The sequence below is a fragment of the Dreissena polymorpha genome, chromosome 3 (assembly GCF_020536995.1).
Source record: "Dreissena polymorpha isolate Duluth1 chromosome 3, UMN_Dpol_1.0, whole genome shotgun sequence".
Taxonomy (NCBI): domain Eukaryota; kingdom Metazoa; phylum Mollusca; class Bivalvia; order Myida; family Dreissenidae; genus Dreissena; species Dreissena polymorpha.
In genome coordinates, this window is record NC_068357.1 from 116800948 (window position 1) to 116815892 (window position 14945).

General features: G+C 35.4%; 1 protein-coding gene across 5 annotated transcripts in view; it reads left to right on the forward strand.

The window, feature by feature from the left end:
• The window catches only part of LOC127871152 (cGMP-specific 3',5'-cyclic phosphodiesterase-like), an 88865-nt gene that overhangs the window by 68645 nt on the left and 5275 nt on the right, over nt 1-14945 (forward strand). For all 5 annotated transcript variants that reach the window (XM_052413878.1, XM_052413879.1, XM_052413876.1 and 2 more), the window contains 4 exons: nt 1636-1774; nt 4248-4331; nt 5981-6077; nt 8267-8373. In XM_052413878.1, the coding sequence (XP_052269838.1) occupies nt 1636-1774; nt 4248-4331; nt 5981-6077; nt 8267-8373 (427 nt within the window). The remainder of the gene's footprint in view (nt 1-1635; nt 1775-4247; nt 4332-5980; nt 6078-8266; nt 8374-14945) is intronic.

Below are 14945 nucleotides of genomic sequence, written 5' to 3' on the forward strand. Positions count from 1 at the left end.
TATAATTGTTAAAATACCACTAGTCTGAAGGCCTTGCACTAGTCAATTTTTCACCTGGCTTACTCAGATTCTCGGTAACATACACAAGCTAAGTGTAAGATATTTTTAGTTTACAGTAAATTTTTATACGCCCGTCTATGACGGGACGTATTATGGTATACCCCGCGTCCGTCCGTCCGTCCGTCCGTCTGTTAATGTCGTACGCTACGTCAAATATCCTTTGACAGATTTTCTTCAAATTTTAACACAATCTTAATATTGATAAACCCTGATCCCCTTTCGTTTTTGACGGAATTCTGAATTGTCGTTCCAGAGTTATGGGACTTTGTTCGTCAAAATTTCGTGATTTCATTGAATGTCCTACTGTAGCTATATAAAAATGTTAAAGTTGTTATAACTTTGATATGCTTGGACCTAGAGTCTTGAAACTTGACATGAAGGTTGGCCAGAACTAGTAAGTAACCACTGGACATTTCAAGGTCATTCATTTGAAGGTCAAGGTCACTGTGACCTTGAATGTAAAAATGTTAAAGTTGTTATAACTTTGGTATGCTTGGACCTAGAGTCTTGAAACTTGACATGAAGGTTGGCCAGAACTAGTAAGTAACCCCTGGACATTTCAAGGTCATTCATTTGAAGGTCAAGGTCACTGTGACCTTGAATGTAAAAATGTTAAAGTTCTTATTTCATGTTATAACTTTGGTATGCTTGTACCTAGAGTCTTCAAACTTGAAATAAAGATTGGCCAGTACTAGAAGATGACCACTGGTCATTTCAATGTCATTCATTTGAAGGTCAAGGTCACTGTGACCTTAAATGTTAAAATGTTAAAATTGTTATAACTTTGGTATGCTTGGACATAGAGTCTTCAAACTTGACATGAAGGTTTGCAAGCACACTTAGATGACCACTGGTCATTTCAAGGTCATTCATGCTAAGGTCAAGGTCACTGTGACCTTAAATGTTATTGTTGTTCATGTATCCTACCGTAGCTCAAATATCCCCCGATGGATTTTTTATACGCCCGTCTATGACGGGACGTATTATGGTATACCCCGCGTCCGTCTGTCCGTCCGTCCGTCCGTCCGTCCGTCCGTCTGTTAATGTCGTACGCTACGTCAAATATCCTTTGACAGATTTTCTTCAAATTTTAACACAATCTTAATATTGATAAACCCTGATCCCCTTTCGTTTTTGACGGAATTCTGAATTGTCGTTCCAGAGTTATGGGACTTTGTTCGTCAAAATTTCGTGATTTCATTGAATGTCCTACTGTAGCTCAAATATCCTTCGATGGATTTTTTTCAAATTTCAACACAATCTTAATATTGATAAACCCTGATCCCCTTTCGTTTTTGACGCAATTCTGAATTGTCGTTCCAGAGTTATGGGACTTTGTTCGTCAAAATTTCGTGATTTCCATGCTCATGTACTAATAAAATAAACCATGTATTCAAATACAAATAAACTGAAGTAAAAAAATGATTCAAAGGGTTATTTATTACCTTACTACTTCATTGGCGAACGACGGGCGTATCATGCGCTCATGGCGCAGCTTTTATTAAGGACTTGCCTGGTCGATCTTCAAATTTCTATATCTGGCCTGACAATGCACACAATGCACTCTGTATTCAGAGCCATGATGATGACAGCCTGTGATGTGGCGGCCATTACCAAACCCTGGGAGATACAGAGGGAGGTGGCACAGCTGGTGGCCAACGAATTCTTTGAACAGGGCGATGTGGAGAAAACGCAGCTCGGGGAAACTCCCATTGTAGGTGATCCTCGCACAAACATGTCTTGTAACATATGTACTAACTCTTAGTGTGAATAAATGCTGATCTTGTGAGATATACTGATCATAGAAATTTATTTTGTTAACTGCTATATAACTCCACACCATCTCCATCAATGTCAGGTCAGTTAAATTCATGATCAAATTTCCTTTTATAATGATCATTGGTACAGCTGAATCAGGGTATATTATGCTCCAAAGTATTGGCATACACAATTGCAGGTTACATGGAAATTTAGCATTGGAAAGTCTCATGAGGTATAATAAAATCAGCATATTTATTGTGTGTGCTTTTATTATTCACTTGCAGTCGGAGGTAACTTCAACACTTCTGTCTGAAGTTAACAATATATCAGATGAATTCTACTCCAACAGAATGTATAGTGTAATTATTATGTTACATATAATACAATAAGATCAGCTGGCTTTTTACACCCCAAAGTTTTGGGGATATGTTGGTTTAATGTTGTCTGTTAGGTTGTAGTATTTCTTGTCAAGGGAATATCTTGAAAACTGTCAACCCTTTCAGTGCGGGAACAGAATTTTGAAGGCCTTTGCAAACAGTTTGGATCCACATGAGACGCCGCAGAACGTGGCGTCTCATCAGGATCCAAACTGTTTGCTATTCTGATAGTATTCTTTGAAATAAAAATGAAGAAAATGCTAATTTAGAAATTAAGCAGACAATATTTTAGCAGACTACAAATTTCCCAGCATGCAAAGGGTTAAATCAAACCTAAGTCATGTGATGATATTATTGTGGTACGAATGTCGCGTCATTTTCATGAATTGGTACCACCTCCTGTTCTTCCTGCCAACTCTTTGGTATTTGCGCCATCTGTTTTGGAAAAATCAAAAACATCTATTACTTATCAGCAAAAGGCCAATTTTTGTGTGAATGCAACAACTAATACACGTTGAAAGCACTAGTTTGCTGTTGTTAGGGATTTCATGGATGGACATTTGCTTGTCTCTATTGCAAAAAACATTTTATTTTTAAAACTCCACCCTTTCACAATTAATATTGGTCCTGATGTTTCCAAATGGATTTTGATTTCTTTGGTCATTACATTTGTGGCTGAATTAATCACTGCTGAATGGCATTAAATTGCTGGACTTTTTAACGAATTTTAAATATTTTGAATAAACATATAAAACCTACATACCTTAAACAATTCTCTGCTTCTTTTATGCCCCCTGATTGAAAGATCGGGGGCTTATTGTTTTCTGTCTGTATGTCTGTCTGTCTGTCGGTCGGTCGGTGGGTCTGTCGGTCGGTCGGTCGGTCGGTCGGTCGGTCGGTCTGTCTGTCTGTCTGTCTGTCTGTCTGTCTGTCTGTCTGTCTGTCTGTCTGTCTGTCTGTCTGTCTGTCTGTCTGTCTGTCTGTCTGTCTGTCTGTCTGTCTGTCTGTCTCAAACTTTAACCTTGGTTAAACTTTTGCAATAACTTTTTGGATATTGAAGATACCATAGAGGATATTTGTTGGATTCGGTGGATTATCGATTTTAATTCACGAGTGATCATAGAAAATTATATTTTTATGAGTGGCGCAGCCACGAGTGAAAATATTTATTTTATATGATCACGAGTGAATTAAAATCAATAATCCACCGAACCCAACAAATTTTCTTTTTATTTTATGCTTTTTTTCACAGTTTATATACATTGTTAAAGAGTTTAACTAAAGAATTTCGTTGGGAAAATGACGTCATTTCTTCAAAAAATGACGTCGTTTAATATAAACATAATTTTCATTGTTTAAAACAGTGAAATTATCAGTTTTAATTCACTGATATTTCTCTATAAACCACCGGAAAGCATAAAATAAAACTTGATATTTGGCATGCATGTGTTTCTCATGAAGCTGCACATTTTGAGTAGTGAAAGGTCAAGGTCATTCTTCAAGGTCAAAAGTAAAAAAAATACAATCAAAAGGAAGTAACAAGCTTTAAAAGGGAGATAATTTCTAAACCTGCCAAATGATATATTGAAATTTTATTTCAAAGCGGCACAATAGGGGGCATTGTGTTTCTGACAAACACATCTCTTGTTTAATCTTACGGTCCGTAGTGCCGACTCGAAAGTAGATTAATGCTTGTTTGTTAATGCACATGTAATAAGAGGTGATGCCAGTTATTACCAGCCATGTGATTATAGACTTCTACTATCAGCTCTTTTAACCCTAAACAACTAAGTTACTTATTTTGATGCATTTGTAGTCAGGAAGTTAAAGTTAAGTCCTTTCTAACTAGATTCAATTTTTAAAGGCTTCACTTCCAACCCTTAAATACTGATAAGCAGCGAACAGCATAAGACCTGAACAGCCTGCGAGTTACTTGCAGGCTATTCAGGTTTTATGCTGTTTGCATATTTAGCAATATTCACTTTTCATCTGAGTGGGAAAGGGTTAATTAACTGCATGTGTATTTGTATAAATGTGTATGTTGATTAGGCAATGATGGACAGAGACAAGAAGGATGAGCTTCCTAAGATGCAGGTCGGCTTCATAGATGCAATCTGCACCCCAGTGTACGAGGTAAGCATGAACATAGCAAAGTTGGCAGGGGATTCATACTAAAATCAACATTTTGATTTAAAACATGACTGTTTGTTGCTTTAGCACTATTTAGCATACCTTTGATAGGCATAAATTATGACATGTTAGGTGCTGTTTGCTGATTATACCTAACTGAAGACAGTTTTAGTTTAGTTTTAACCTATTTATTTCAACTGGATTGCATCAAAAGTCTCAAAGTTATCGAAAGGCGGTTGAGCCGGTTTCCCAGGCTTAGAACTAGCACTTGGTGTCTTTGGGGGAGATTTAAAGAACGATCCCATAGTGGGATTGAGCTGGTTACCTCCCGGTTGCTAGGCAAACACCATATCCAATACACCCCAAAGACAGTTTTGGCATAAAATAGTGCTTAAACGACATTCAGCGACATTCATTTGACAATTATTACTTATATTCTTATTCAAAATTCATTAAGTGTAAAAAAAATGTCTTCATTATGTATGTAGCATGTATTGGTTTCTCTTTAATGTTTATATTATTAAGAATAATTATGGAAAGTTCCACTAAACTTTTAATGAAAAAGTGCTTCTAAGCATTTTCTCTCATTCTTTTAACTTTCCTTGCACCATGAAGATGTTTTCTGGAGTTTGGCCGTCCTTGGGTCCTATGTATGAGGGCTGTCTCCAGAATCGTAAAAACTGGAATGAGCTCACTTCGTCACGGGGCAGTCACAGCAGCACTGAACCAGACGGTTCATAAGTTTATCATTGGATTAGATGTGACCCTTGTAGCCTTTGACATTCTTGTAAGCTTATTTTGCACCGGATGTTGTGTCCCTGTGGAAATGCAGTGTTTCCTGCAAGGGTGTTGTGGACTCTAAATTGTACAATGTTATGTATTGGATGTAAAGATAGTCATGTTATGTACCTAAAGTTTGCCCAATTAACTCATATTGCATTGTGTACGTGATATTTTTATATTTTACCACTCATTTTCTCACGTCATATTCACTGTTCCATGCAGATCAAATAGATATCTTCTCATTTAAATGCAAGCAATTTGTCATTTTAACACACCTTATTGCTCATCTCTATGCCTTTTGTATGAATAACTGAATGCATGATTTTTGCTATCAAACATGTTGAAATGCTCCTTAAAACTTTTCCCACTTAGAAACGTTTTTTGATGCATTTGGATTCCTTTAGAAAGTTACATTTCATTTAAGCCCTCTCTTACTAGATTCAAGTTTTTAAGGCTTCATCTACAAACCTTAAATACTGATGAGCAGCATACAGCATAAAACTTGAACAGACCCCAAGCTACTCGTAGGCTGTTCTGGTTTTATGCTGTTTGCACATAGCCATTCCCACTTTGGCCATGAGTGGGAAAGTGTCAAGATACTTTTACAGCTAAAATTATGCCCTTTAATATCAATAGAAGCTGAATGTTGAAGTGGTTTGTCCTCAAACAAAAGGCTCTTATTCTGAGGGCATCGAAATGATGCATGTTCACCATATCTATTTTGCCATGTTTGCTTGTATATATGTGTGTACTGGATCACTTACCGGTATATATACTTTGCCTTACCATTGTTTACTCACATACTTTTACTGTTTCACTAGTGTCTATTGTGAACTATAGATATTGTGATGTTTGTCTTGTGTGCACAGATGCTTGCCTCAGTACAACCAGGCTTAAAGCCGCTACACTCTGGTGTACTCAACAACCGAACCCATTGGATTGAACTGGACCAAATGTACAAAGCAGGTGCTGCAAGTCTTGAGTTTAAATTTTAGTTCCATTATCAAATTTTAAAAATCAAATGTTTCTTGTTTCAAATCTTAAAGGCATTTGTGAAAAGCTTATGGATACATTTTATTCATGTGCATGGCATTTTAAAAACACTTCAACAATAATTTAGTTGTTGTTGTTTTTAAAATAACTTCATCTTATGTATTGCTCTACATGAAGTTATGCTCCTATTCCCCCCCCCCCCCCCCCCCCCCCTCCTCCTTCCATCAAGATGTCTTGTGGGTTTTTTTGTTGCTCATTGTTGAATATAAGTTAAATGATAAAATTCGACAAATGTTTTTTTGTTTCAAAACTTATAAAAACATTTGTCAAGAGCTTCAAAGGATATATTATTCATGGTAATGGCATTTTTAAAACAGTCGAATTAGAATAATTATTAATTATGATTATTATTTTGAAAACTTCAACTTAAGTTAGACTATAGTGCCAACTACATATTATTATCCCCGGCCCCCCATCAGCATGACGTAGTATATTGGTCAGCTTATGTGCTGTTCAGTATGTTGATCCTTCTCTTGCATAAGTTTACTGATCAACCAAACTGTCCCAGTTTATATATTGGTATTATGGTGTTTTCTAATCATCATAAATTAGAATTCTTCATGCTTTAAACTGTTGTTGTTTTTATCAACAAACAATCTTTTACGATTGCTGGATTAATTTCTGCGAAGTATAATGACATCCAAATCACCCCCAAGACTGCAAAATCACCCCCAAGACTGCACAAATATGACCCTTGATTTGGTCAAAATTGGTAATTTATCTTTAAAAATTATTTAAAAAATTGTACCGGTAATCTGAAAACCAAGCTTATTATAAAAGTCATTACTTTAAACTTAGAGCTTGAAGAGCATACATTTGTTTTTTTCTTCCCCGATGAAATGGTAGGCGGTAAGCGTCACACTTGTCCTTCCAATCCTATGTACCTCTCAAAGCCTGTGTTTTTAAGGTTTCTTGAACAAATGGGTGGATTTCCCTCCATCTTTCACATTTGAATGATTTGATCTTTTGTGTAGAAGATTGTAAAGAAGGTATTTTGACTCAATTGAGATTATGCAAAGTAATGGCCCTTTATTTGTTTTTCCACTATACGATATTATAGACCCTTAATTTTGTGTTTTCAACATTTCTTTTTGTATTCAGATTGATTAAAACATTCACAGTTGAATAACCTAATTATGTTTATGATTGTAAAAAGGCAAATATTGGCTGCAACTAGTTTTGGCAGACTTATGGCCCTTTGTTGTTGTTTTTTCCAGTATCAAATATGAAATCTAAACATTTTCGTTGACTCCCCTTTAACTTCTTTGTGAATCTTGCTAAAACTTTCACATTTTAATAACCTCAATATGATAATAAATAAAATAGTTTTACCTGCAACCATTTTGAATTATGCCTCCTTGTCTATTTGTTAACTGTTGTATAGTGGATTTGTCGTCCAAAGATGTGTTGTGGGGGCATCAGTGACACATTCCTAGTTTCTATATGAGTAGTGCTGTCATTTGCGGAAAACACTGCATTTTCCAAATTTCTTCCACTGCTTGCATATTTTGCAGTTTGGTGTTGTTTGAAGTTTTGTGTTATTTATTTTGAGAATAAATGAAAAACTTTCTTAGAAAAGATGATTTTACCTGTAATATTTTAAAACTACTTCTTTAAGTTTAGGTTTCACAATAAAGTAAAAAATTAAGTACCAGAGTTTCTTCTTTACTATTATAACCATTAACATACATCTTGAATTGACAAACAGTGACTGAAAAGTTTTTATGCCCACGGTAGGGTGGCATATAGCAGTTGAACTGACCGTCAGTCAGTCAGTCAATCAGTAAGTATGTCCGTCCGTCCGAAAACTTTAACGTTGCCCATAACTTTTGCAATATTGAAGATAGCAACTTGATATTTGGCATGCATGTGCATCTCATGAAGCTGCACATTTTGAGTGGTGAAAGGTCAAGGTCATCCTTCAAGGTCAAAAGTCAAAAAATACAATCAAAGGGCAGAAATGAGCTTTAAAAGGGAGATAATTTCTAAACCTCGTCCTGCCAAATGATATATTGAAATTTTCAAAGCAGCGCAATAGGGGGCATTGTGTTTCTGACAAACACATCTCTTGTTTTTATTCCATTAATATTCTTATTTTGCAGGTAAAACAGAAGAGTTGAGGAAAATACTGAAATTTTCAGAAACAGCAACACCTTCCACTGAGAAAAACAACAATGATAAAAATGGAAAACATTCTAAAGATCAGAAGGTAAATGTCTTATAAACAGCATGAACAAATCAACATTTGTGAAAAAGATGTAAACAAAATGCTTACATGTCAAGCACCTTTTGCAATTCCTCAATGCTTTTTTAGCTCAACTGAGCATAAAGTGTGTAAAATGAATTACTGTGAACACCCTATGTCTGTCCACACTTTGTTGTGCAGTATTGGGTGTGTGTGTGTGGTGCATTGTCAACTTTTAGCTTGTTATCTCACTAGAGACCACTATTTTAATCCAATCTTAACCCATTAATGCCTAGTGGACTCTCCCATCCTTCTAAATTGGATCAATTTATTTCCAAAATTAGGGATGTCTAGTATATTTATTTCTATATTTAGAATATTTCTTACAGAAATTCCTTTAAGCAAACAGCCCAGACCCTGATGAGACGCTGCATCACGCTGCGTGTCATCTGGGTCTACGCTGTTCCTAAGGCCTTTTTTCTAGTCACTAAGCATAAATGGGCTAGTGAAACTTGGTCAGAATATTTATCAGGACAATACCTATGATGAGTTTTATTATTGGACACTTGTGTCCAAAACTAGGTCACCAATTAAAATCTAAGAAAACACTAAGTCTTGTTACCACTTTAGAAAAAACATGTATAACATGATCTTGATAATACTTGGACTGAGTTTTTATCTTGACTTGATCTATGCTGCATTTAAATCTCTGTCACTTTTGATAAAATAGGTCACCAGGTCATATCAAAGAAAAGCCTTTTAACCACACTAGTCATACATTTAGCTTATGTTATATGTGAGAAAACTCTTATTAATATCTACTTTAGGATTGACTCAGTTACTCCCCTTTGAATGCTCTTGTTATTCATGATAGTTCAGTTTACTTTTGTGTGTCATTTTAATGTTATTGTTAATAGATATTCAGTTATGTTTATGCCCAATGTCGAAGAAGGAAGCTTATAGCAGTTGCTCTGCGCATATGTAGGTCTGTGCACAATTTCATGTCTCAGGCATTACTTTTCCATATTCTTGTGAATTTTTAAATAACTTTGAATAAATCTCCACAATTATAGGCAATATATTGTGTGTGAAGGTAAATGTCTCACTTAGTGTTTAAAGGCCATCTAGCCATTATAAAGGCAGCTTGACAATTCCTGTCTTGGCCATACATTGACTGATTTTAACCCTTTCAGCGCTGGAACCGAATTTTAAAGGCCTTTGCAAACAGTTTGGATCCAGATGAGATGCCACAGAACGTGGTGTCTCATCAGGATCCAAACTGTTTGCTATTCTGATAGTATTCTTTGAAAAAAATCTAAGAAAATGCTTATTTTAGAAACTCAGCAGACAACATTTTAGCAGACTACAAATTTCCCAGCATGCAAAGGGTTAAAATAACCTCACTCAAATGCTATTCATCAAAAGACAAATAGTAGCGTGTTACACTCACCCCTTTTCTTCAATGCTTATATGGACTTGACAGTAACTTTGTCATGCATCATGCCATTTTAATATCTAGTGATTACACTGATGAGAACTGTGTAAAACCTGTCTCTCTACCTCACAGGTTATGGTCACATATAGAAGGTATGTTAAACCTGTCTCTCTACCTCACAGGTTATGGTCACATATAGAAGGTAAATGTAAAATTTTGCTATAAAACAGTTACAGTCCAGGCTATACATTTTCATCCAATTCTATGACAACTTACCTAAAATGTCTACAGCCTGTGTTTGACATGCATACCCGGTAAGTGGAATGTGGGGGCATCCAAGCTCTATGAATCGGTTTCATTTAAGTCTATCTTATTGTTCTTGTACTGATCTCATACCTTCATGTCTTCCATAATTGATGACCCTTATAGACATGAATCGTGAAAGATTTAAAATCCTTCAGACATAGCAGTAACCTTGTATAGCTACCAAAAAAAAAAGAGAAAACATTTGACAGGACAAAATCTCCATATAACGTAACCCCATGTTAATCAGTTGTGTGGCATTGTAAAATGCAAACGGTGGTCACACACAATATTGACTTTGTACAATAAAATAATCAGCAATTCTTGTGTTTAAAAAATGTGCTTTTTTATTTAAAATGTATTAATTCGTTTTACACTTTGTAAATTTGTTCAATTAAAGTATGATAACTTGTTCAATAAATGCCTTGTTCATGCCTCTTTCAAACGCATGATCGAAGTGTAACCTGAAACGCCTTACAGGGCAGAATTCTGGTAAATGAGGATTGTAAAATAAACTGTCAAAAAATTAAGTCATTATTTTTTGACAAAACCCTGGATGTCCGAAAACTAAGTCACAAGAAATAATTATTTTGGCTAAAAACATGCGTGTCTGAAAATTGAGAGTGTCTGTACGAAACGTTCCGCCCGGAATTGAGACGGAATTTTATTGACAGTTCCGCCTGGAAAATTGTTGATTCCGCCCGGAATATAGTGGCTACAAGAAAGAATATTTTCCATGCGGAAATGAGGCAGAAACGGGGCGGTATTTTGGGCGAAATATGCTAATGAGGCGGAAAAGATTTCCGGGCCGAAATTATTTTTGCATGCTGACACGGGGCGGAATTTGGGGCGGAATATGCTAATGAGACAAAGATTTCCGGGCGTAAATTAGACTGGTATGGAAATTTCCAGGCGGAATTTATTTCCTTCTGAAATTACAGGAGAAATTATGTGAATGATTCCGAGGGGGGGGGGGGGTATTATGAACTACTCTGGTATATACATATACAGCTCCTTAAGCTGCTGATGGATTGATGGACATTAAGTGGTCACAAAAGCTAAAAAAAAACTTTTAAAAATCACAAACACAACATTTCCCCTTTAATCTTTTTCAAGATACAGTCAGTCATAAAACAAACATTTTTTGCAGATGACACAACATACTTCATTGATGGAACAAATCACTCATTCACTGCTTTAATAAACGCAATACAAGACTTTAGTGAAATATCTGGCTTAAAACTAAATACCCAAAAATCAACAGTTATGCGTGTTGGTTCACTAAAACATACACTAATTAAATTTAAGGAATACAAAAACATTATCTGGACCTCTCATGGAGCTTATAAACACTTGATTTCTATTTCACTAATGACAAAAATCTTGATTATATGGCAAAAAACATTCAATAAGATATAGACACCTTTGACTGCTTTAAATCTCTTTTATATAATGTGAAATTACTGCAAAGATTATAAACTGGCTTGAGCATTCTTTTTAAACGTTACAGGTCAACCACCTGCCAAAACAGATATTACTGTAAAACATTATAACTATAATAAACACAGCATAATATAAGACAAGAGGGCCTGAAAGGCCCAAAGTCGCTCACCTGAGATAACAAGATATTATTGGGACAAATCTTCTGACCAAGTTTCATGAAGATCGGAAAATAAATGTGGCCTCTTAAAGTGTTAACAAGGTTTTACTATAGCCATATAAGGAAAAATGCCCCGCCCCCTGGCAGCCATGTTTTTCAACCAACCAGCATCAGTTTTGAACTTGTCCAAGATATTATTGGTAAGAAACTTCTGACCAAGTTTCATGAAGATCGGACAGTAAATGTGGCCTCTAGAGTGTTAACAAGATTTAACTATACCCATGTAAGGAAAAATGCCCGCCCCTTGGAAGCCATGTTTTTCAAGCAAACAAAATTATTTTCGAATCATCTAAGATATCATTGAAACCAATCTTCTGACCAAATTTCATGAAGATTGGACAATAAATGTGGCCTCTAGAGTGTTAACAAGGTTTTACTATAGACATAGATTGCCATATAAGGAAAAATGCCCTGCCCCCTGGTGGCTATGTTTTTAAAGCAACCAAAACCATTTTCGAACCCATCCAAGATATAATTGGGACAAATCTTCTGACCAAGTTTCATGATGATCGGAAAATAAATGTGACCTCTAGAGTGTTAACAAGGTTTAACTATAGCCATATAAAGAAAAATGCCCCGCCCCTGTGGTGGCCATGTTTTTCAACCAACCGGCATCATGTTTGAACTCGTCCAAGATATTATTAAGATGAATCTTCTGACCGAGTTTCATGAAGATCGGACTATAAATGTGGCCTCTAGAGTGTTAACAAGATTTTACTATAGCCATATAGAGCCATTTAAGGAAAACTGCCCCGCCCCTTGACAGCCATGTTTTTCAAGCAAACGTAACCATTTTCGAATTCATCCAAGATATCAATAAGACAAATCTTCTGACAAAATTTCATGAAGATTGGACAATAAATGTGGCCTCTAGAGTGTTTACCAGGTTTTACTTTAGCCATATATGGAAAAATGCCCCGCCCCCTGGCAGCCATGTTTTTCAACCAACTGGCATCATTTTCGAACTCGTCCAAGATATTATTGGGATTAATCTTCTGACCAAGTTTCATAAAGATCAGACAATAAATGTGGCCTCTTAAGTGTTAACAAGATTTTACTATAGCCATATATAGCCATATAAGGAAAAATGCCCTGCTCCTTGGCAGCCATGTTTTTCAAGCAAACATAACCATTTTCGAACTCATCCATGATATCATTGAGACCAATCTTCTGACCAAATTTCAAGAAGATTGGACAATAAATGTGGCTTCTGGAGAGTAAACAAGGCAAATGTTGACGCTGCACAATGGACGACAGACGACGGGCAAAAGGCGATCACAAAAGCTCACCATGAGCACATTGTGCTTAGGTGAGCTAAAAACAATACAAAGTAAATCACTCTTTTCAGCCTTGTTTACACACTGAATGTTGACTTCCACATTTTACTTAATTATTTCAGAAGGTTCATCAAAGTAAGATTAATTCATCATATTATTAAAACTTCAAATTAAAAAAGTCCAATCATTGCTTTGAAGCTGCATTTCAAATTTTCAAGCCAGTCAACAGGTCTTGCAAACTGCCCTGTTATTTTCAAATTTCTGACTCACACTCAGAACAAGAGTGTGTCTTATCAGGCTGGGGCATCATATTACCCCATATTACCCATGCATTTTTTGTTTACAATTAAGGTTCATGGGGGGGATAAAATTCATTAAAACTTCGCTTTGGTTTTTCTTCATTGAATGTGGTACAATATGGTCAAACTATATATCATTTTAAAGCTAAAGACGGATAGAATAACATAAACACATTTTTGACAGTCAATATTTGTGTGCTTTATTCATATTTTGGTTTAAAACCAATATATTTTTACACTAATTTACAAAATCTCAATCTAAAGTTAGGAAGGATATGCACTACCTTAAGTGGAATAAATACAAAGCTATATACATATACAAGGTCAAGTTAGCAACATTTCACAGAAAATTATTGTCATAAAACAACAAATGAGTTTTTATTCAACTGCCTTTTTTGGATAAATATCCTAAACAAAGTTCTAAAAATAACTAAAACGTAACTACTTTTTAAAAATCCAGGTATGGTGGATAATAAGAGTCACAATTCTATTTCAAAGGCTTAACAATTGTGTTATTTACCTCTCAACCAAATTGCAAATTTTAAACCATCTCAAATTGAAATAGATTGCAGACGACATTTAAAATTGTAAAGGAATAAAAAGAAATTGGCAAACGATTGATTTTATATTTCTATTCCTTCTACCCATTTTGAAAGCGTGGCCATCGCTGTGATCCGTAGAAAAACGTGCAAAACAAATCGGTCGAAACCACGTGCAGTGTTGAGAAAAACGGGTATGTGTATACACATACCTGAGAAAACACAATACTTATTTTGACAGTTGGGTGGCAACTAGTAAAACAACTTTTAACATTAATCAGCAAGAGATCGCACTAAATAATAGAAATGACCACGTAGAGATATCATCACTTACCTTATTACAAATATTATCCAGCTGACAATTGTCCCCCACACGTCTTTTTTAGTTTATTTGAATTGTTTTTCTGGAGCCGAAGTGCATCTCACAGACTATCCATCCAACTTCCGTTGTTTTCACTTTCGTTATTAAAAACTCCGTTTAAAAGAATTATTTCTACTTTTAGATTGTTAAAGCGATGTATTATTATATATTATCTATAGAATAGTATACGGTGATGTATTGAACAGAGTTACGTATCGATCTTTCTATCAGTCTGTAAGCGTACTATAATATATGTCGTGTGATTCGACAACGATTGTAAACATTGGTGAAATGCTTCTTACATAGTTATTCTTTTGAGTGTTTATGAGGTCTGATCGTGCAGTTTGCAAACATCAACGGAAAGATTACAATCCAATGCATTTGTCATCGTCAACCGTTTGGAATGTCAATTAGGCGATGAGTGAGTTTTTAGCATGTTTCTTTCTATTTTATTGATTTAAAAATGGCCTCCCCCATGGTGATGAAATGACATGTGTTCGAGTTTTGATATTTCTAGATATGTAAACTTTTTTTACTATTTAAGCGTAACTTGCCCTCGTCAATGTCGATATTATTCACTAGTTATATAATTTTCCGCCGAAATACGTGGAATAAACATGATTCAGATTTTTGAAAATAATGTTTATTTTAGTGTTAAAATCGCTTTGTATTTTGATTGATTTTGTGGATGTTATGATACGTTGATGTACAAAATTGGTAGC